Here is a 24,361-nt window from a genome sequence, read left to right on the forward strand (position 1 = left end):
TCAACTACTCGGTTAGAGCAATTGACGCCAGCGTCATGATGACCAGAGTAATCTACGTCAACGTTGTAATAACCAGAGCGATTCACGCTCGCACCATAATTCGTCAATAAATGACATATCACCCTTGGGTCAAACTTCATCTCTATAAATGGGGATTCAAAGAAGAGGTTAAAGTATCTCATTCTAAACTCTATTTTATTGTTGTATAAAAAACCTCTTAAATCCATCCCTAACTTAGGCATCGGAGAGATCCCCCCGAGTACACCCCGGGTCCTCCAAGCCTTACTTATTTATCTCTTTTCAGGTGGTCGTGATCAGGGATCGTGAAAGTCTATCAATTTTTTGCTGCAACAGTTGGCGTCATCTGTGGGAACTTCTTGAGAGGTTTTCTCTTTTAATCCTTGATCATGACTACATCAAATAATTGAAGGTCGATGCATTAACTTGATTGAGATCGTCCGAAATGTCACCGTATGACACCTAAATGTACCCGACGCCGTCCGATCCATCGTCGATCAGGACCCTACCTAATGCAAACTCTTCATTCACGGCCTTGGATGGGACACTACCATCAAGAACCTTTACAATCTCTTATCCACCTATGGTGACCTCGAAGAAGTCGTCGCGATCCTTGGCAAGGTCACCGGGAAAAGTAAAGGGTACGGGTTTATTACGTTCAAGCACATCAATGGCACTTTGCTTGCGTTGAAGAAGCCAAGTAAGAAAATTTACGGACGAATAACTAGGACCCAACTTGCGATATTGGGAAATTCCAGATCTAATGTGAATCCGACTACAGTTGATGTTTCTATGCGCAAGATTTATGTAGCCAACGTGCCTATTCTCAAGGTATGATTTTTTCTCTATCATACGATAATAATTCTAAAAAAAAAAAAATAGATGCCACAGTTTCAACGCTTGAAGAGCTTTGCCTTAATAGCTAATAATAATTAATAGAATGTTCAAGTTATTTAATTAATTGAACAATGTCCTATGCACCAAATGCATAGTGGGCTCATGACAGCTGCACTACCACTCAAATAAATAAAGCCAAGCTTTGAAATTTTAATGGGTTAGCCAAATGCACCTTGGGGTCGGCAATAATGACTCTTGCACATTCATGTGCGCTGAATAGTGCTCTGAATAGTGAATTTGGAATTGCAATTAGAAATTTGAGTTGAAATTGCAACGCACATTGAAATTACACAATTGTAGCAACTACAATCGGCAAAACCCCAAATAGCAAAACCGAGCACCTGGAGCCCAATCAGCTGAACAATCCACACCATAATCAAAACAAACAGTAACAAAATCACCGTCGTCAATGGTAGACATATCACAGATCTCAATCTCAAACTTCAATCCGCCACTGCACTCATAATCCCATGTCCAAAAAATCCAACATCGAACTCACGGATGAACTGAGATACAATCGAATAATCTGAGTTTATAGACCCTACAGATGACACAAACGACACGAAAATAGTCTGCGAAATCTATAACATTGCACGCTTACCTGCAGTTCCCTTTTCCGCAAATGATCGAACACTTGGTGCATACACGTCCAAACCCTTTGAAACAAATCCATCCCGAACTGATTTTGGATCCTAACTAATATTGAAAATATCAGAACTCACATCTTTAACCCCAATGAAATCAAAACTGCAAGAACCTGTTAAATTGAACAATCATCCCGACATCATAAATTACCAAAATGTTACTGAAGATATAGCTCAAAAAATGAGCACAGCTCATTAGGTAAGGAAGAATTGGCCCAACTGACAAGCACTGCTCGTGAGGCCAGAAGACTGCTCAAAAAATGAGTACAGCTCATTAGGCAAAAAAGAATTAGTCCAACTGATGAGCAACGCTCGCGACGTCAGAAGAGTGCCCAAAAAATTAGCACAACTCATTAGGCAAAGAAGAATTAGCCCAATTGATGAGCAATGCTCGTGAGGCTAGAAGACTTCCCAAAAAATGAGCACAGCTCATTAGGCAAAGAAGAATTAGTCCAACTGACGAGCAATGCTCATGAGGCCCAAAAACCGCCCAAAATATGAGTACGGCTCATTAGGCCAGAAACAGAAAAAAAAAAAAAAAAAAGAAAAAAAAAGCACGACTCGTTAAGCTACAAGCAACCCAAAATGCCTCAAGAAAAGCTACCTGCCAAATAAATAAATAAATAACAACAACAACAACTTTCGAACTTTGGAAATAAGTTTCAAAAATTTGAAACTAAAGGGGGGGGGGGGGGGAGCAACTGATATACTCCAAATATATCACCTACCATAAGTTCAAAGGAGACTAGAGCCCAACATTGATGAAGACAGTTACCACCCAAGTCAACTGCTAGGCTAGAGCAATTGACGCTAGTGCCATGATGACCAGAGTAATCTATGCCAACACTGTAATAACCGAAGCGATTCACGCTCACACCATAATTCGCCAATAAATGGCATATCACCCTTGGGTCAAACACCATCACTATAAATGGGGATTCAGAGAAGAGGCTAAGGTATCTCATTCTAAACTCTACTTTACTGTTGTATAAAAAACCTCTCAAGCTCATCCCTGACTTAGGCATCAGAGAGATCCCCCAAAGTATACCCCAGGTCCTCCAAGTCTTGCTTATTTATCTCTTTTCAGGTGGTCTTAATTAGGGATCGTGAAAGTCTCTCAATTTTTGGCTGCAACAATATTAAATTTGCTTGTATAAATGATCAATACATATTACATTTTTTAATGCATATGAAATTTCTCATTGTTTGTAAATTTTATTATCCATTTGTATGCATATTAAATTAAGTTTTAATTTTGAAGTAAGGAGGTTTGAATGGAAAGTTTTTATGCGAGTGTTTTTATTAAAATTTTTAATTATTTTAATATTTAATTAGTAATGTGTAAATTGTTAAGGTTAGAGTTGTATTTAGTCTTATATTAATTTGAATCTACAAATGATGAATGTGGAATTATTATTATTATCAATTTGTGTGATTACTAAAAGTAGCTTAAATTTTGAAGTCATATGGTTTGTATTGAAATTTTTTTATTGTTAGGATTTTTATTTAATTTCATAATTATATGAATGTGTAATGAATTAGTTGTAATTTTTTTTGTTAGGGTTTTATTCATCTTATGTTATTTGGACAAAATAAAAAAAATGAAATAAAGAAATAGAAATTTACATATTTATGAGTTGAAGTAAAAGTAATTCGAAAATATTCTTTATATTACATTTTATTTTATTTTTTTGAAGCAGAAAAAGAAAGTATGATGTTTATTTATATATTAAATATAAAAAAAATGTTAATTTGCTATTTAGATTTATTGCATGACTGAATCTATTTGATATAGTAGACTTAATTTTAAAAAATAAATTTATTTTAATAAAACCATTAATTTTACTATTTTAATTATTCTAAAATTATTTAAATTCTAACCAACATATTAATTTTCAAAATATTGTTTTCGTAGACATCATCATGAAATTTATTAAAATATATCTAATTAGATAAAATTATTGACAAAATGGAGAATGTTGTTTTAGTCAAATTTTTAAATTTTCATCATATTGCTTGCAATAAATTTTTTATGTGAAAATGTCTTTTACATTTTTTACTATAAATATTTTTTAAAAATAATATATTTATGTTCTTTCCAATTTGAATGTTATATGTACTAAAGATGCAACCCCTTATCGAGCTCCACCTATCACCAAAACTCTTCCTAGCTAACCAAAACATTGCCTGATAAATTCCAACTAACATGATGACACACTTTCTCAAAATCCAACTTAAAAGAGAACATTGTAATCCTTCCTATGCACATCCTAGACCACCTCATTAGCCACGAAAATAGAAGCAAACATTTTTTACCACCCATAAAAAAGCAATTGTTTAGAATGGGAAAAGTAGTAACAAAGCATTCTTTTTCACACCAAAGAGAAACCACTTATTAAGGGTGAAAATTTTGGCATTTCTGATTATTATAGTGATAAAAATGACTGGGATATATATCATTGTATAAGTATTAGCAGCTTAAAAATTTTCATTGAGTAAAACATTTTTACAGCATGAAGTCAAAAAATGTACTGTCATTATGAACCTTTGTACGATTCATTGTATATATATGTCATAGCAGATTCAATATTTGCATTCACTATAATATTTTGGAGCATGAAGTCACAAAATGCACTGCCATGGTGGACCTTTATACAATATATCCAAGTCAAAAGAAAAGTGCTAATAGTTTGCTCTAACTTAGTTAAAAGATTGAGTAAGAGTTTAGCTTTTACTCCATTCAATTGGTGGAAAAAGAATAAATTTTTTCTTCCGCATTATAAAAACATTCCTACCATATTGCACTCCAATTAGTAGTTAACAATCATTTACGCTCAAGTTAGAATGGGGCTCAACCTTCGACTTTTGCTTCTTGACAACCCCCTTCGACACTAACTGGAGCTACGACTCGGACCAATAGCTAAACAAAATAACTACTTCGATTAGACAAATTACTTGAGCTAAAAAAAATACTCATTCTTTTCTAATCTTACATGATATCAATTTAATATGAGGAAAGTATATTCTAAACACTATGCAATCAAACTATATTTCTATATCTCTATTTCTCTTGTGGTACCATTTGTTTCATCTTCATATTCCTTTTGAGCAAGTGCTAGCTCGGATAATGCCCAAAAATGTAAAGTGAGTTCCTCGATTATTGAAGCCTTGACACTTGAAACAACGAGCTCTTTTTGATCTTAGATCATGGACTAAAATCATGTTCAATAGACAATGATTACCTTTATCCAAATCTTGATTTTAACATTTCCGTATAAAATTAATAGTAGTGGTATTAGTTGTACCACATTCCTCATCACACATAGAGTTAAATAAATTCTTGTAGCAAACATAAAATGACAACTTTTGCAAAATACTGACGATCTCTATTATTAAACCCCTACTTTCACGTAGGCTTACTAAAGCCTCTCTATGTAAGTGATGAATATAGAGATGCAAGTAGAGGAAATTAGAAAAGGAGAACCTATCTTAATTATATTGGCATTAACTAATGAGGACCTTAAGGACCCACCGCCACCTTTAAATGTCCCAAAAAACATAAGCTTGTGATCATCACATGTCTGGTGGGACCACTAAGCTCATTAATCTCTTTCAGTTGGCTACTCATTGACATCTTGCAGGAAGAGCAAAATTAATCCAAGAACTAGTTCACCAGCACTACTTGGTCAATGAAGTGTTTATATTTAGTAGATTTATAGAAAACATCTAGCATGGAAAAATGTCAAACCCAATTTTAGTTCCATTTCCATCCTCTAAAATCAATTACATAAGAACAAATTACTTAAGATATCATAAGATAATGAACAAGAGTTCTAGTAATTAATGACAAACTACATGAACTGATTTATGAGATTTTTTAAGTTTGTTTGTGCCTTACTAAATTCACTAAAAAATAAAAAATGAATATTATTTTCAACTACTAAACATCCTTAAAAAGTTCTAGATATTATGGCAACATGAAATATTTACGGGAGTACTGAAAGTTATAACATATAGTTAAGAGAAGAAGGACCAAACCCAATAAACATGCACTTGCGAATACCACCCGTTTGGCGGGATCCACAAATCTGACTCCCTTCTTGGCTAATTCATACCTAATCATAACAACATGCAACTCAGTAGGGGCCAACCTAACAATCACTCCCGAATTAGTAAATAAAAAGTTGTTCTCTATTGAATCAGAATAAATAAATCTTGCATACATATATATATATATGGTAGAAAAGTCACCGTAAAACATCTATCAACAATTCAAAATATACAAACTACTTCTATACTTACAAAGTTTTATAGTAACCTATGATCGTAATTTACATGACTTATGATTAAACTGAATTACTAATGAAAGTTCATTATTGAAGCTTAAATTAATTATGTAGGGTCACTTTTCTCATGGTCCTAATAAGATCATACCTCCTGATTTTGAATAAATTTTTTAAAAAAAAAACATTATTTCAATAAAATACTAAAATATTATTAACAAAAATGAGCAATCACAAGGGATGGAGGACAATAAGTCCTCCTAAAGAACTGAAAATCAAAAACCTAAAGACAAAGAAAGAGAGATACGCGAAAGACTGCCAAAAAAGTAAAGTCCTCCTATCTCGAAGCACATCAATCAGCTTATTCATATACTTTGTATTATGTGCAACCAAAATAATGAAATAAATATTCAAAATGCTCATCATTGTCTTATCACTTTGGTGTGTAGCCATGAGAAGCAAATTGAAATACTGAGCATTATTACCCTAAATTGATTTTTATTTTTACTCTTTTCTAATATTTGTATGAGGCATGCAAAAAACACAGGCTTATCTAGCGTTTTTCAGCTAAAAACGCAACTTGGTGTGGCGTCTTTTAATGCCTATGTGTCACTTATTCTAGCCTTAATTAAAAAACGTGGGATGATCCAACATTTTTTTTTTTTAAAACGCTGGTGCGAAAAGACGTTGGACGTGTATTTTTGGACGCATCAATTTGAAAAATAAAGTTTAATTCAAACTATTCTTAAATAATTTTTATTAAAATAATGTTATATTGGAAAGAAAAAACAAAAAAAAAAAAAAAACTCAATTTTTGCAGGCCCACCACATGGCCCATTGGGCTTCCCACTTGCCTTTCAAGTTCATGGAAGTTGCAGTATGTTGTGGCTGCTTTCATTAACTCACTCTCGAAATCCGCGGGCCGCAAGGTCTGATGGTTTAATGTCGGCTGTTCTTTTTTTTATTCTTACAAATGGAAGCCCATTCAATTTTTCTCCGTTCCCGTGTAAGTTGACTAGAGTAGAACAGCCACATTCGAAAGTTTGAGTCTAAAACATTCTTCGGTCTCCTGTGAAAAGCATACAACCATTTTTCCTAGGATTTTGTAAATATTTCCAATTAGGGATTTAAAACGTTGAGATAGTTTTGTTGTTTTTTCAAGTTTACTAAGCTCAGAAATAATATTAACAAACTAATATCAACCCAACAAGCGAATTATATAGCTTGAAATTCGAGCATAATTCAAATAATCTAAATTTTAGAACATCTTTTCTTTTCAAACTTTCATTTGATGCAAATGTCACTTCACTTCTCTTCTTTATTGGTACAATTAAAAAACTTTACAGGCCTAAACTACACAATGAAAATAACCCATCTCTCTTTTTATTTTATTTTTTTCTAACAAAAAGAGCAAAATGTTCTAATCTCCGTTGAGGTTTTAGTAAAAAGACAATTAAGAATATTTTTTAAAGTTTTAAAATTTTCATTGATTTCCACTAAAATTTCAAAAGTACCCAGAACCTATCTTGAGATTCGTCAAAAAGATACAAACCTCTACCTCTTCAAAAGGTACACCTTTTTACAAAATATAAGAAAATATTTGTTTCTTTTTAACAAAGTTCAGGAAAAATTTTTAAAATTTTTTAAGAGATCAGTACATTTTTGTCAAATCTCAGGAAAGTTAGTATTTTTCTCCCTGATATAAAAAATAAAATTATGAACTCTAGTTATTTGCTACCATGCCCATTAATTATTTATCCAAAAATTACAAAGTAGCCCCCCGCGAGCATGGAGTAGTGGTAAAGCAGGAGGGTATACACGGAGCATCGAAGGTTCGATTCCCAGCACAGATAAAGTCACGGCGCACTCTGCCGCCCCTCCGAGAGTCCCGTCCGCACGACATAAAGGGGGGTCCATGGGAAGATAACCGTTCTTGAATGTCCGGCCTAAGTGTGTATAAGCTGTGACTGCATCCGATTTTTACCTAAATGGTAAACCAAGGGGGAAGGCCGCCACTGTGAGGATTTGGTGCTATATAGGAGGGTCCCAAGGGCTCGTCACTGGGCGCAGTTCCCACAGTGTCCTAAAAAAACAAAAAATTGCATAGTAATATAAAGATCTCAAATGCTGGCTTGGAGAACAAGGGATAGGACAGGTGGCATTTGATATTTGCATAATCAATGTGTGGATGAGACCCTCCATCCGTCAACTTCCCAAGCATCAATTTAAATACCCTCCCCTTTCTTCACTTTCTCTTCAGTTTCAACTCATCCCTTCTTCTTCTACTACTCCATTTCCGAAAAATGACCACACAGGAAGAGTCATCCATTCTCCATCTCATCAGCCAACACCTCCTCGGAGACTTCACCTCCACCGATTCCTTCTTTGCCACCCTCAACCTTTCCGATATCCTCCTTTCCCAACCCGATATTTTTCCCGAAATGCCCGAAATTTCGGTCCCCCAATCGGATTCCCCCTCCCTCATTTCAACCCCAACGCTAGTTACAGACGAAGACTCCCTTTTCTTTGAATTCAAAACCAAGCCCGAAATCGTCCCCTTCGCCTCGCCGAAACGCGATATTCCGGGCTCGCCGTCGAGCCCTCCCGACCGCAAACCCATTTTACAGATCTCTGTTCAAAGCCGGATCGGAGATCCCCAAGCTACGTCACATCAAGAACCGGTTTTGAAGAGCTCCAATCAGAACCGGAAGAGAAAATATCGGGCCGAAACGGACCTTGAGCCGGAGTTGGACCGGGGCTGTCTGGACTCTAACGACGGGAGGCACTACAGGGGCGTTAGGCGCCGGCCGTGGGGGAAGTTCGCGGCGGAGATACGGGACCCGAAGCGGAGAGGATCTAGAGTTTGGCTGGGAACGTTTGACAGCGCCGTTGATGCTGCGAAGGCTTATGATTTCGCCGCCTTCAAAATGAGGGGATCGAAGGCCATTTTGAATTTTCCTCTGGAGGCAGGAAAGAATTCTGACCCGCCGGCGAACAGCGGCCGGAGAAGAAGGAGAGAGAAGAGAGGAGTCGCCGGTGTTGATGCCGTCGATTTAGGCGACGGTTGACGGTGGTAATGGTGCTGCGTTCGACGTAAGCGTTGTGCCGCCATAATCTCCACCGTCACACTGTTTCCCTCAAGGATAAGTATTCAAGAGACAAAACAAAAGAGAAAAAAACGTGTGTGAATATTATGTACATAAATAGGAGTGGCAAAACGGGTGGATAAAAGTCCGTTTAAATCATATTCGGGTTGAGTATATGGTGACGTGTTTATAAATAGATTAGACAGTTTTGGATTGGGTATCGTCGGTGACTCACTTAATTTTTATATATATATATATATATATATATATATATATATTTGAATGTATTTTTTGTTGGATCTTATTAGTAAGCATGGATTAACTTTAATTTCAAGATAACTTATTTCATAAATTTTTGAAATTGACATGAACTAATGTGGACATAATGATAAAATTATTATTATTATTATTATTATTATTATAGCAATTTCTAAATATGAATGAGTTAACATAAGGATGAAAAAAATGAATTAAAATAGAGGAGTGAATTAAACAATAATAAGTTTATCGTCACTCTATTTTGAGCATGTAATGATCCAATAAATTAAAAAAAAAAACATGATATGAGCTTATAAACGAATAAAATAAGCTTATAAATAAATTATTCATAACCTTAAACGATCCAAACAATCTCTTTTCGGCTCAGCTTAAACTCGCCTTGTTTACTAGACGAATCTCAAAATTATAATTGAGAATCACACATTTATGCAATTGAACAAACCAAACGAGTCCTGAATGCCTGTGTAGGTGATGAGTTTTTTTTATTTTAGATTTTAGATTAATAAATATACAATCATAAAAACAATATAATTACATTTAAAGCTAAAAATAATCTATCTTTTGTCCCATGCACATGTGTAAATCTAATTTAATTTTAATTTTTTTATCGTGTCTACCTTTTTATAATTTAATGTATGTCTTTTTCAAAATGTCAATTCAGACAGTTTACGTAGCAAACTCAAAATTTCATATCATTTTAAATCAACGCTATCAAACACAGAAACAAAACACCATTACACATGGTTGGTGGTATTAGATTTGGCAACAAGGTGGCACTATTTTGGTACATTGGATTTTGTAAGGAATATGAATTGAGTTATTAAATCCTCCCTATTGAGATTACCACGCATAATTTTGAATTTCTACTTTTAACTTAGACTAGCATAATCTTCTTCTAACTAGTTTCCAAATTATACATTTATTAAAATTGAGATGTTTGTGCTTATATATAAGATGCACAACGGCTTATCATAAAGATTTAGGGTTTAATTATTATTATTATTATTATCCACATGTTCTCTCTTGCTTTTCCATATGTATCATCACTTCTCACACCTATTTTTTATTCTCCCTCGAATTACTATCATAATACTCAAAAGATCTCGAAGCATAAGATAAAAAAGAACTCTAATATTCCTTTTGGAGATGATTGACAAATATTAAGCATAGTTATGTATTATAACGAAGCCTAGAGAAAGTAACAAATCAAATAGTATTTTCAAATTCACATGTTTTTGAGTATTGAATCCATAACAATTAAATAAGTTCAATAAGCTTTTCTTTGTCTCACCAATAGTGTTACAACTATTTGTGAATTTTAGCTACTAAAAAATGATTTGAAGCCCCACCAAATTGTCTTCTTCATTTGGATAAGGATTTAAAGACTCTCTCACTGTCTGTTTGGAACTTGGAAAACATCTAAAAAAAGGAAGGAAAATAAGAAGAATTCTATTTTTTTATGTTTGATTATCAAGAAAAGAGAAAAAAATAAAAAAAAAAATATACCAAATCAATGAACAAAATTTTAATTTTACACATCCTTAACATTTGATTTTTCTTAATTTTTAAATCATATTAGAATAATTTTTTTATTTTAAATAATATTTGATATAGAGAGAGAAAATATGGTGGAAAATAAATTTCCTTCTTATTTTCCTTTGTTTTCCTTTTATTTTCCCAAACAAAATCCCTGTTCCAAACTAGGGTTTTCATTCCAGCACCTTCCTAATCCCCATCTCAAATATGACAATTCATATGTTGGGGCCATCGAAAGGTAACACAAAACAAATGGCAAAATTTTCTGTACATTTCTACAATTGAATATGATGGGATTCACAAAGACAGGTTTGGAAATTAGTGACCTAGTTCCCTACTGAGGAAGGGGGGAGGGGGTCCGCAGCTCAACTAGTCGCAAAAGCTTTCTCCCCCTACCCCCAGCTTGCCAATATACAACAGGCCTTCGTATTCAATAGTTGGAAATGACATAGACAGGACCCGAGTAGGAATTTTGGGCCTGGGGTATTTGTCTTTTAGGGGACTGAATTTGGGACATTTGTTTTTGGAAAGCTACGGGCTTCCAGCTCTTGGTTCAAATTTTGACGAGGATGAGAACAAACTTGGCTTGTCGAGAAGGATGGGTTGTCCTGCAAAAAGCTGATTTATATATAAATATACCTATATATATATATATATATATATATATATATATATATATATATATATATATATATATATATATATACGGGAATAAGGTTGCTCGATCAATGGTAAGCTTAATCGATCAACGATAAAGTTGATCCTTTGTGCCTAGTTGATCCCGGATTCAAGTATAAGAAAACAGCTTCCCTGCATACCCTCTGAGGCTCAGGGATACCATTTATATATGTATGTGTATTGTGTACCTGCTCAAGGGATCCAAACCCCTCATCTCGATTGTAATAGTTTCTAAGTTGCTTCAAATTTGAATCTGGACTTGATTTGCTAATTAAACAATCTCAGTGTAATCTTATTTGTGTTGTCAACTCATTTATCGATACAGTCAAACACAAGAGTAGACAAACCAAGTCTTTCTCATTTAAATTATCAGTTTATTTATGAACTTTAGATTATATTTGAAATCCCTTGTCAACGTAAATAAAAAAATGGCTTAGTTCATTTGTAGGCCGTAGCCTATAATATCAGCACTTTAAATCTTTAATTTGTATTTTACTTTGCTTCATTCAGTTAAATAAAAAATTAAAAGATAAATAATAATAAAAAATGTGATTACTGACTTGAGAGAAAACACTTCTATAAACTAAATATATCTACAGTGAAGTACATCTAAAAGGAATTCTAAGTCATGTTATAAATGATCCTATTAATATGATGCAAACAAATCAATTTTTGAGCTGGCTAAACAAATTAAATCATGTGCCTACAGAGCATGCATATCATTGAGCCTATAAACTGGCCAACTAGCAAACTAGTTAAACAATCAAAGGCACAAGCCAGGTATGATCGAGCTCGAGTTTGAGTTTATTAGTTGGCGAGTTCCAAATTAAAGTTTGAATTTGGCTCATTTTATCTTGGTCAATGAGTTCGAATAAACCATTATTGAGTTGAGGACCAAATAACTCGCAAACTTTTTGACTCGTTTGAAGCCTTAAACATCTCTTGACGCTCTTAGATCCTTTTATCTGCTGCTATTCTTTTGTTGGACGAGTTTAATTCCCTAAGAAAATAACAGGATTATTTCAAAGTTAGTGGAACAATGTACAGTTTCTACTAAATGATAGTTCCATTATTTTCATCTATATATTATATGTATTTACTAGATGTTTTTCAAATCAAATTAGAAGTATTCTCTCAGGAACTGCAAGCTTTGTCATCACTGCAGGAGAATAAAAAATGGCAACTAATTTTGCATTTTACAATCTCATATGCATGATACAAATACATTAGTGTTGTTTAAATCTGACTGAGAAATCTTGACAAGTTTTATTGACGCCAACCCACAACAATTGAACCTAAATTGTAGACAACATATAAATGTACTTAATTAAAGTGATTCAAAGATGTAGTAGCCATATTTACCTTTCCAGAGGTGTTGATCCTTCTAAGATAAAGAGTTCAATTGGTTAGAACCTTCTAAAATCTAAGTTGACTTAATCGTTGCATTGTTGATCACTTCAGTGGTCTGTTTGTCAACTCTTTGTTCCATCTCATCATTGACATTCATGAAACTGGGCTGGTTTGTTGATGCAAGAAGTCTCGCCCACATCCTATCTGTCAATTTGATGGTCCGAGTCTCTGTCACCCGCTGCAATTCATAGCATCATAATGTAATTCAGGATTAAATTTACACATTCCCTAACACATCAGTGTAGCAGAACATATTATAAATAGACATACAAAATTTAGTAGCATACACAATACATCTGTGAATACATGGAAACATGCACATGCGCACATCTATTATCTTTTTCAGAATAGTTAGCAGCAGTAATCACAGCAGCAGTCATGTCTTTATCCCAAATATTTTGCATCAGCTAAGCAGATCCTTTTTCTCCCTTCACCTCAAAATTTAAGACTATCCGCTATCGCTTCAATATTTTTAAAATTGATACAGCTTTTTTATATATATATATATATATATATATATATATATATATATATTTTAAAAAAAAAGCTATCTTGTGACAAAAAAAGAAATTTTGAGCTTACAGATTCTTGATAACCCATTAAAATCAGATCAGCTGAGAACTCTAAGACATTCCAAAGATTTACACATTGGGTTTCAAAACCCTAACATTGTCAAAATTTTCAGTACCTTCACACTGCCAGAAAAAAGAAAACTGAGACTGCACATAACAGGATCATTAAAGAGAGGAAATTGTCATATCTGCCTCAAGACTATTCCTGAGTAACAACTACCACAAGCCAATCCTTATGAGGTTCAAGTTTTTCCATGGTTATTCTGAGGGGCATTATTCTGGAAAGGTGTGTTGTTAATGAATTATGTTGCTTCAATGTTTACCGCGTGCTTGTCATTTTCTTACCTGAATTGCTTACTGCTTCTACTTACATTTCATTCATTAACTGTGAATGTGCTCGTGGAAAACTGCAGTACACTTTGGCTGACTAGTTAAGCATGAGTGCTTTAGCTAGTGCTGCACAGCTATTCACAAGGGGTGAAGTGTTCAGCCCACGACACACATCAATACTAATGTTCATATGATTTTTAGAAAAATCAATTTACATATAAGATATAAGGACAAGCAAGAAAAAGCTTTACATTTGTTACGTCTCACTATTTTATTGAGTATTAATGTAATTTAAACAAACAAATCGCAAATATAAATGAAAAACAGAGAATGTAATGTTTTCATAGTTCATAATTAATGTCATTTTTAGAAGAATTTTAATCACTCTACAAGGAATATATAGCTATTGGCAAGAAAAAACCTTATTTTGTTATTTTCACCTATCTTATTGAATAAAAATGTAACTCTAATCAAGAAACCATAAATAAAATAAAAGAAAAACGGAAAAACATATTCACAGTTCAAAGCATAACCACATGAATGTGTAACAACATTTAGTCAAGGAACAAAGGGTAAGAGTAAGGTATAAGGAGCGAAGACCGTACAACAGAGATTATCCAGCCTCAAATTTAGACCTTAATCCCATATTTTTTGCATGGAATAGAATCTGCAAAAAAATGAAGCGAATCTGACCCAATCCAACCTGTCTAAAATTGAGCAGTTTTGAACTTCAATTCACTAGGCTGTGGTTTAGATATGTACAAACCCATTCTAGTAGGTTCATGTGATGGGTTAAATGTGTAAAAACAACATTAAACCAAACAACCATAACAGATCTCACCACCTCACTCTGCTATTCTTTTTCTTCCCAGAACCTAAGGAACACCCCCTGTTCCCAATTATCCCTTTATTCATCTTCTTCTTCTTTACCTTTTAATTTCAATGTCTCCAAAAACCTCTATGATCTACAATTTCTTCCCACCTCTATGATCTACAATTTCTTCCCACCGGCATTAGTACTGTTTTACTTAATTTAGGTTTCTTCTTCTTCTGTACCTTTCATTTTGTATTTCCCACAACATCTAGTCAATATAAGATCTGTATGATTTTGAGGCAAAACTAACATACATGTATTACAACACAAGCAAGAAGAGAGGATGCATTTTGAGACAAAGGATGCACGCAGCTGATCTGGGTACTGGGATAAAGCCAGCCACTTCTCATGCTGTCAGAGACTACCTAGTGGCATGTTGGTAAAATTCCTTTGAGGGCCCTCTAAGAGCTGAAAATTGTCCATCAATGGCATTGGCCCAGCCATATCTTGTCCAAGCACCCAAATACCAAGAGGACGGCCTGAAAAGCTTCAAATATCAGTCAAACCCGTGGATTTGGCATGCGCTGACATGGTCTGCAGGGCCACTAGGTAAACCCCCCACCCCCCTTTTTTTGCATTTTTTGTTTCAACAATTACCAGGACCATACTTTTCCCTGCCATTTTCTTTTACAGGATCTCTACCATAAAGGTTCTGTTGGACATCTTTTGGACATCAAGAAAGAATGAGTTACCAAGTGGAGCGTCCTTGGAAAACTAGGGCGAAATAGTCATACTCGAGGTTATTCATCCAATACATCCAAAGGGATGCCAACAGGTAATCAAGGCTCAATTTCCAAATGACTCCCTGACCAAGGTAAGTAAGTTCTTATTCGTAATATGCATAAGAGTTTGTGAACCAATTGCTATTGCTTGTCAATGACCTTTAATTTTTGTGTGAGCATGTGCGCAACAACAGTTTCCAGCTGCCTCCTTTATAGGGACTCAAACTACTAGGAATTTGATTCTTAATTCAAAAATGGAATAAGTAGGCAACTTGAAATATAGCACCAAGAGCAGATCCATGATCAGAATTAATTTATTTGTTTCATTTCTTCTTACTCCAATAAAACATGTGAATAGATCAACCCAAATCTTCCCTATAGACTTAGGGGTTGGATCATGGTCCATAGTTTCGCAAGTATTATAGACTTTCATCTCTCAAAAATTCCATGACTAGCTCAACCACATAGACTTAGGGGTTGGATCAGGAACCAGAGAAATTAGATTAACCTTGGTTTGATCTTTTTTGCATGTGTGGAGTAATTTTTTTGTGCTGAAGTTAATTTTTTCTTAAGTTGGATTTTTCTCATCTGTTTTTTGCATTGTTCTTTCACTTGGAGGTTTTGAATAAATTGTTTGGATTGTTTGGAGAGAACTAGGTTTGTCTGGGGTCAGAGAAGGATTTACCAGTTGTTTCCTTAATAGGTTTTAATAGGGTAATGGCACCTTGACTTCAAGAAAATGTGCTTTTTTTGCAGTGTTGTCAGGAATTTGGTTAGAACATAAAGCATGCATCTTTACAGGTAAAATAGAACGTGTTCCTCACTCTGGGATAGGTTTCGTTCTATGTCCTCGCTTTGGTCTCTTGCAGCTGGCTGATTTAAAGGAGTTTGTTTTTCAAATCTACAGCAGGATTGGCAAGCATTTTTATGTTATTTCATTTTTTTCTTTTATTTGGTTTTTTAGATAGCAAAAGAAATTCATTAATAGAAAGAGTAATTACAAGTGGGGAGAGTAAGACATCTCCCAAGAAAAAAAATCTGGAACAAACCAGAAAAAGACTAAAACAACAAAAAAAACAGAAACATATCCAACCAGTTCTTCTAATCCCTATTTAAATCCTGAAATCTAGCTTCTCTGGAAATTTCAAGCCCGATACACCATAAAGAAGTCAAGAACTGAATCTTTTCGCACAGAAAATAGGAATTCAAAGTCTTCCCAGAAAAAATCTGTGCATTATGTTCCAACCAAAGACCCCACAAAACTGCATAGTTGCTACACTTCGATAGAGCTGCCCTATCCTTCCTTCTTCCAAAGCCTGCAAAACAAGTGATTAACAAGTCTTCCACTCAATAGAGGCAGACCCACCTCTCTTCCATAAAACTAAACAATTTATTCCAAATCCTCCATGTAAAATCACAATGCAAAAAGAGATTAGAGGCTGTTTCAGAATTCCTATAACAGAGCATGCAAAAATCTGGAGAGAGAGCCTCCCCGGGTCTCCTAATCTGCAGCAAGTTACAACAACAACAAGCCTTAAGTCCCACTAGGTGGAGTCGGCTACATGAATTCCGCAAATTCACCCTATCCAAAGCATATTCCTCTATTAGATTAAGGGCTATTAAATCCTTCCTCACAACTTATTTCCAAGTTATTTTAGGTCTACCCCTACCCCTTTTCATGCAAGAAACCATAACTCACTCACTCCTCTCCACAGCTGCTCTACTAGGTTTGTGTTTCAAATGCCCAAACCATCTAAGTCACCTCTCCCTCATCTTGCTTTCAACTGGTTTTATGCCCAAATTATTGCATATATGTTTATTTTTACTTTATCTTTTAATGTTTAAACCACTCATCCACCTTAACATACGCATCTCAGCAACTTTCATTTTTTGTACATGTGTTTCCTAGTTGCCCGGCATTCTAAACCATAAAGCATAATGTTAGGGGTTGACAATGTAATGTGGGTTAAATGGGAAAGAAAGATGGCTCTACATGTATTCTTCAGGGATTTTTATACTAGATATTGAATTACTTGGATTATGACTTGTATGGTTGTCCTATTAATTGAATAAAACTAATAGTTCCACTTGTCATTGAGTATGAATGTCTCTTGCCTTCATGATTCATTATTGTTAGAACTAATATTCTCATGGTTATGATTGTCTTTCGAAACTTATCTCGTGCTTATGTTTACTGGTTTGAATGTGTAATTGTTAGCTGACTCTGTCAAGGGTGAGCCTCGACAAGCGCCGCGCGGCCCCTTAGTTGAGTCTAATTTGGGGATCCGTGACAATTGGTATCAGAGCACAGTGTGTGTGAGCACTAGACCAATAGAGCTTGAGGTCTTCCAGAGGGGTATTTGTGTAGTTGGAAGCCTTGAGAATAGGCTGAAACCTATTAAGGGCGTGATGCCATCCCTTACATCCCAAGCAAGTTAACTGAAATTCTTGTTTATTTTTGTTGCATGCAAATAATGTCAAAGAAACCATGACAATTTGATGGCTAAATAGTCAGAGGACTTCCATTAGACTACAGAGAGAGGGCAATGGTTCACGCCAAGCACCTATAAGAGTAGGCAAGGTGCCACGCCAAGCGCTAAAGGGTAGGCAAGGTGAACACTACACGCTCTAGTAAGTCATCATGGTAGAGAAAGGGTAATGGTTCATGCCAAGCACCCAGGAAAGTAGGCAGGGAGCCACGCCAAGTGCCCTGGAGGGGTAGGCAAGGGGTCATGCCAAGCGCTACTAGGTAGGCAGGGTGAACACTGCACGCTCTGGCCAATTAAACATGGCAGATAAAGGATAATAATTCACCCCAAGCACCCAAGATAGTCCCACACCAAGTGCCTAGGAGGGGTAAGCAAGGTGTCACGCAAAGTACTAATGGGTAGGCAGAGTGAACGTTGCACGCTCTAGCCAGTTAAACTTTGCAAAGAAAGGATAATGGTTCACGCCAAGCACCCAGGAAAGTAGGTAGGGGGCCACACCAAGTGCTCGAGAAGGCTAGGCAGGTGTCACGCCAAGCACTAAAGGGTAGGCAGCGTGAACGTTGCAGGCTCTGGCAAGTTAATCTTGAGGAGAACTACTTGATATGGCTCAGTTCTATTTCAATGCTCAAAAGAGTTCAACAACCAACAAGAGTCCTTTGCTAGCTTATTACAAGTCAGTAGTCGCAGTTACCTCACACAGTGGATAAGCCGCACAGAGAAAATAGACCAAAGATGTAGAGGAGATCCTCGTAAACAAGTAGTCAATGACGAAGGTCCCCAACAACAACAGTGGTGAGATGACAGAAAACGTCTAGCATGTGCCACACAGAAGATTAAAGATTTCACAAAAACTTCAAGACAACTACAACAGGACCCGAAGAGTGAAGACTTCTTATAACAAATCGACGAGGACGTCGATATAGTGAGTGGGGGAGTGTTAGGGGTTGACAATGTAACGTGGGTTAAATGGGGAAGAGAGATGGCTCTACATATATTCTTCATATACTGGATATTGAATTACTTGGATTATGACTTATATGGTTGTGCTATTAATTGAATAAAACAAATAGTTCCACTTATCATTGAGTATGAATGTCTCTTGCCTTCATGATTCATTATTGTTGGAACTAATATTCTCATGGTTATAATTGTCTTTTGAAACTTATTTGGTGCTCATGTTTACTGGTTTGAACGTGTAATTGTTGGCTGACTCTGTCGAGGGTGAGCCTCAACGAGTGCCGCGCAGGCCCTTAGTTGAGTCTAATTTGAGGGTCCGTGACACATAGCTAGCCTTATAGTCATCTTATAAAACTTTTCTTTTAATTTTAAGGGTGTTCTATGATCACGCAACACACCTGACACACTCCTCCATTTTACCCAATTCGTCTTAATTCTATGTACTACATCTTCTTCAATTTCCCCTTCACCATGCATAATAGATCCAAGATATTTAAATCTATCAGTGCTATTAATCTCTTGATTATCAGTTTAATCTTCTCTCTGTTACTCCTCCTTGCATTACTGAAATTACATTTCATATATTCAGTCTTATCCCTACTTATCCTAAAATCTTTAGATTCTAATGTGTCACTCCAAAGTTCTAGCTTAGATTCCACTCCTCTCCTACTATCATCAATCAACACAATATCATTTGCAAACAACATACACTAAGGGATCTCATTTTGGATATTCCTAGAAATTTCATCAATTACTAAAGTAAAAAAATAAGGACTCAAAGTAGAACCTTGATGTACACCTATTATGATAGTAAACTCTCTAGAATCTCCTCCTAGAGTCCTAACGCTAGTCAATACTTTATCATACATATCCTTAATGGCCTCCTTATATCTACCGCAAACTCCTTTTTTTTCTAATACCAACCAAAGCACTTCCCTACGTACTCTATCATAAGTTTTCTCTAGGTCAATAAAAACCATATGCAAGTCCTCCTTCTTTTCCATTAAACTTCTTAAAAGATAAATAGCTTCTATTGTTGATCTCTCAGGCATAAAACCAAATTTATTTTCTGAAATCTTCATTTCGAATCTTGTTCTATATTTAAACATCCTTTCCCATAATTTCACGTATGACTTACATTCTTTCCACGATAGTTATTACAATTTTGAATATTGTCTTTGTTTTTGTATTATAATTTGCAGCAAGTTATTGGTATTAATTTTGTTAAGCACAACCAAGTGAACGCTTTGTTTTTAGGGGAATTTTAATCTTCCAAATAATTGAATAAAGAGGAAAGGAATAATTTGAATAGGTCATAAGCTCAAAGAATGGTTTACAAGAAAACACCCCTGAATGATCCAGACACCAAGAACGAACATCCCTTCCCAAGGATAATTTACAATTATTCAATACAGACGAGAAGGAAGATAGCTCCACCATCTCCTTATCATTTAGATGTCTCCTGAAATGAAGATTCTAAGAGACTAGAAAGCCACTCCCATTATCCACAAAGAAGAGATAACTTTGTTTGCCTTAGAGCACAATCTAAAAATACGAGGAAAAGCAATGGAAAAATAAATGTTCCCAAGCCATAAATCTTTCCAAAAACGAACTCGGGATCCCCTCCCCACTACAAATTTAGTGTGAGGGGTAAAAATATAGTAAATTTGGGAAATAGACCTCCACAGACTCCCCAAAGAACATCTTAAGCTAGCATTGGTATCCCCCACCCATTTTCATCCAACCCAAACTTACTACAAATCACTCTATGCCATAGGGAATTATCTTCTAAAGAGAAGCACCACAACCATTTAGCTAAAAGAGCAGTGTTTTTAGACACTAAGTTATCAAGACCCAACCCCCTCCCTCTCCTTTTTGGACTCACAAGCCTCTGCCCTGCTAACTTGATCCCTACAAACCCCCAAAGTAGATCACAAAAAATCCCTCATAATTCTCTCAAGCTTAATATTGACTCCTACTCGAATTCTAAAAAAAGACAAAAAATACAAAGGGATGCTAGAGAGACAAGCCCGGATAAGTGTAATTCTACAACCAAAAAAGAAAAGGCACTCCCTCAACCGACTAATCTCTTTGTAATCCTTTCCACTACTGGATTCCAAAAATCCACCCCTCTAGGATTACAACCCAATGGAACCCGTAAATAAGTTAGGGGCCAATCCAATAAACCACACCCCACTCCTGCTGCCCAATCTCTAGTCCTCTCATTGAGTACATTAAGGGCTGCTAATCCACTTCTCCCCATATTAATCTTAAGCCCAAAACTCTCTCAAAAACATTGAGTATACCCAAAATTCTTCTAAATGAAAGGTTATGATCGTCAAGAAATAAAATGGTATCATTAGCAAATTGAAGTTGAGAAACCACCAGCCCTTCATTCCCCACAATTAACCAACCTTCTATCAATTGCCCTATCCACCATCCAACTTAAAGCATCAACTACAAATACAAACAAAAGAAGGATAAAGGGTCTCCTTGTCTAATGCCTCTCAAAGTAATAAACCAAGATTTAAGGTTCACCGTTAACAACAACTAAAAACCACACATTAGACTCAACGTTCCCCAAAACCTTTTTTCGTAAACACTTTATCTAGCAAAATCCAACTCACTCTATCATAGGATTTCTTGAAATCTATTTTGAAAATCAACCCTCCCACCCTTCTTGCTCCTACAAATGTCCTCCACCACCTCATTAGCAGCTAGGAGAGCATCCACTACTCATCTCCTCCCCCCCCCCCCCCAAAAAAAAAAAAAGACAGAAACTTCTAGGCTCAAGAAATAAAATCATTGAGCACCGCACTCAACCTATTAGCTAAGACTTCAGTGATAATCTTATATATACACACTAGAGACAAGACTAATAGGTATAGAGTCCTCAACCTTAGAAGAAATAGCTTGCTTGAACATCAAAGCTATAAAGTTAGAACTGATACTCTCGCTCAAACACCCATTCCCATAGAAATCAGTGAAAACTTTCATCAAATCAGCCTTAGCTATCTCCCGACAATCTTGAACAGTGGCAATGTTAAACCTATCCGGACCTAACACCTTATCTTTATCCATCCCAAAAACCACCCCACCCCCCTCACTTCCTCCTCATCAAAAGGTCTCTCTAACCAATGGAGATGATCAGCAGAGACTTGGGCAAAGTAGGAATAATGGCTCATCTTTATCAAAGTTTGGAAGGAATCATAACCGTACTTTCCCCCAAAAACTCATGTAATCTACAAATCCACATTTCCCCAAAATAGTCATTTTATTTTTTACTCTTAAAATAAAATCATTTTTCTAAAGCCCAAAAATATCTTCAAAAATAGAAATTACTTCTTTCTTAGCGGGCCTTGAGGGCGATTCATGTAGAACAAGAAGTCAAACCATGGGTATGCCCTTGTTGGAGACTAATTCAAAAAAATTGGATCAAGGGATTATTGTGTTTAGTTAATTAGTATATTATGTCCATATAGTCTAAATAGTAGTAGGATTATGTATATTTGGGGCTTTGTTGTTAGTAGATATGTTTTTCAGTGGTTCATTTTGTAATTTCATGTATGTTTGGGAATATATATATAATTTATTGTATTTTAGGCTTTCTTAAAGCCATGTAGAAATCAGTTTTCGTTGAATTTCAATTGAACTCAACATGTGTTGTTTCCCCCATCGTACATCCTTCTTTCCTCTTTCTTTCTCTTCCTCCCAGATTCCCTCTTGGCAATAATCCTTGATCCTGCTACTACACCATTTGGTGTCAGAGCATGATCCTATCAATTCCACAATCTTCCACCGCTGTACATCCACAAACCCATACAACAGCACCAAAGTTTAATTGTTGTTCTACTTGGCCCTGTGTACCTGGAAAAAGAAATTCCAGTCAATGCCTCTCTTGATTCCCAATTTCCTGTATTTTTATCATCACACTACAACCACCACTACAGTTGTAAGAACCCGACCCGTGATATATGGAATAAATTAATAAGAAAAGGGTAAAACAGTAAATTGAGCAGGCTTTGTCGACTAAGCCAAAGTTTCGTCGACGAAGGCCCTTCAGTTGCTCGGCGACGAAATGCAGAGGCTCATCGACGAGGAAAAGCCAAGAGGTTTTGGGAAATCCGGAAATCTCAGGCTCGTCGACGAGGCCACCACTACGTCAACGAACTTCCTTCGTTGACTCGTCGACGAAGACGCCGCCTCATTGACGAGGTTGGCAGAGTCAAAGGTGCTATAAATATCTTTCTTGTTGCTTAGAAGCTAAGATATCTAAATTCTCTCCCTCTCTCTCTAGTTTTCTTCGCTGTTCGTCGCTAGAATCAACGATCCGACGTTACTACGAGGATCAAGGAAGGATTCTCTTCGTGATTTATGGAACGGATCTTCGTTTCGGGGATTTTCAGGTTTCGACCCAAAATCGAGGTAAGGCTCAATTTTCATTTCTGTTTCGGTAGATCTATAGAGAATGAAATTGTAAGTATATATTGTACTGTGATTTATAGGTTTTGGGAACTCGGTTCGCTGTTTAAGAGTCGTAGAGTTCGTGTTTTGGTTTTTGGGAAAAGGTAAGGAGTTTCTATTTATATCAACTATTTTTGAAATCGGAATTGTTGAAATTGTTGTTTACGACTATGTATGATTTGGCTACTTATTTGGGAAAATCTAACAGGTAAAATTATGGGATTTTCAAGTTACATTTTTTGGGAAAAAGGGGGTTTAGGTTGCATCTTTGGTTTCGTAGGAAAACCGTATGCAAGTTGTTGAGTATATTGTATGGAGATGGCCGCACCTTGACTTGTTTTAAACTGTATTCTTGAAATTGTAATTTATGTATTTACCAAATAAGTGTGGAATGAATTATTTTATTGAAAATGTTCCAAGTTTGTGAAAGGCCGAACCGGTTGTGTACCGTAGGCTATGATTTGTTGAAATGAGTTATAGGGACGTGAGTTCCCAAAATGTTCCAGGTTTTGTGAAAATGCCGAGTCGGAATAAGGCCAAACGTTGATGATAATCGAAGCGCGCTGGCTTATCCCCGAAAGCTAAGATGTGGAGACGGGTCGGTATAATACCGTAGGCGGAAGGTGTGAAATATCACTTTTTGTATCAGTTGATCACCAAAGGGTGTGGGTTCACCAGATATCGTACCGGCAACCCATGGGAGCTTGGGGCTGCGCCATATGTCGGGGACGCCGTGTAATATGGACCAGTTTCATTGCCGAAGAGTGTGACGACACTAGATATGGATCATGTGTTTGTGAGATATACTGGAAATGTATTGTGTTTATACTGTAACTGCAATGAGAAAATACTAGAACTGTGTTATGTTTTATGTTAAAATAATACTCATATGCCACACACTGATATAACCTGATTCTTCCTTACTGAGAGGTGTCTCACCCCTATCGTACGTACATGTTTTCAGATCCCTCAAGTAGCCGGAACTAGCGTCCTAGTATTGGGAGTGTGGTGGTCGGTCTAGCTGCGTATAGTACTAGTGTAAGTACTGGATTTTGGCCGGGTTGTTGTGCTGGGTTTTGTAGACACCCGGGGCCTTGTTTCGTATTATAGGACCTGGATGTT

The 24,361-nt window shown here is 36.0% G+C and overlaps 2 protein-coding genes across 7 annotated transcripts in view; one reads left to right on the forward strand and one right to left on the reverse strand.

Moving 5' to 3' along the window:
- The first annotated feature begins 7,574 nt into the window (after positions 1-7,574).
- LOC131159325 (ethylene-responsive transcription factor ERF106) lies at positions 7,575-9,148 on the forward strand. Its single transcript, XM_058114126.1, has one exon. The coding sequence runs from the start codon at positions 8,146-8,148 to the stop codon at positions 8,908-8,910; it is 765 nt and encodes a 254-aa protein (XP_057970109.1). The 5' UTR covers positions 7,575-8,145; the 3' UTR covers positions 8,911-9,148.
- A 2,833-nt stretch (positions 9,149-11,981) lies between these two features.
- The window catches only part of LOC131159326 (ATP-dependent 6-phosphofructokinase 4, chloroplastic), an 84,308-nt gene continuing 71,928 nt past the window's right edge, over positions 11,982-24,361 (reverse strand). For 3 of the 6 annotated variants that reach the window (XM_058114127.1, XM_058114130.1, XM_058114129.1), the window contains one exon: positions 12,594-13,009. In XM_058114127.1, coding sequence (XP_057970110.1) covers positions 12,845-13,009 — 165 coding nt within the window. In that variant the 3' untranslated portion in view covers positions 12,594-12,844. Of the gene's footprint in view, positions 12,422-12,593; positions 13,010-16,305; positions 16,646-24,361 lie in introns of those variants that run through there. The other 3 variants (XR_009137784.1, XR_009137783.1, XM_058114128.1) reach the window with 2 other exon arrangements.

The sequence above is a fragment of the Malania oleifera genome, chromosome 7 (genome assembly GCF_029873635.1).
Source record: "Malania oleifera isolate guangnan ecotype guangnan chromosome 7, ASM2987363v1, whole genome shotgun sequence".
In the NCBI taxonomy this organism is placed as follows: Eukaryota; Viridiplantae; Streptophyta; class Magnoliopsida; order Santalales; family Ximeniaceae; genus Malania; species Malania oleifera.

Bases quoted from the DNA above. Each gene is read 5' to 3' on its own strand.
- LOC131159325 (XM_058114126.1), top strand. From the start codon at position 8,146: ATGACCACACAGGAAGAGTCATCCATTCTCCATCTCATCAGCCAACAC.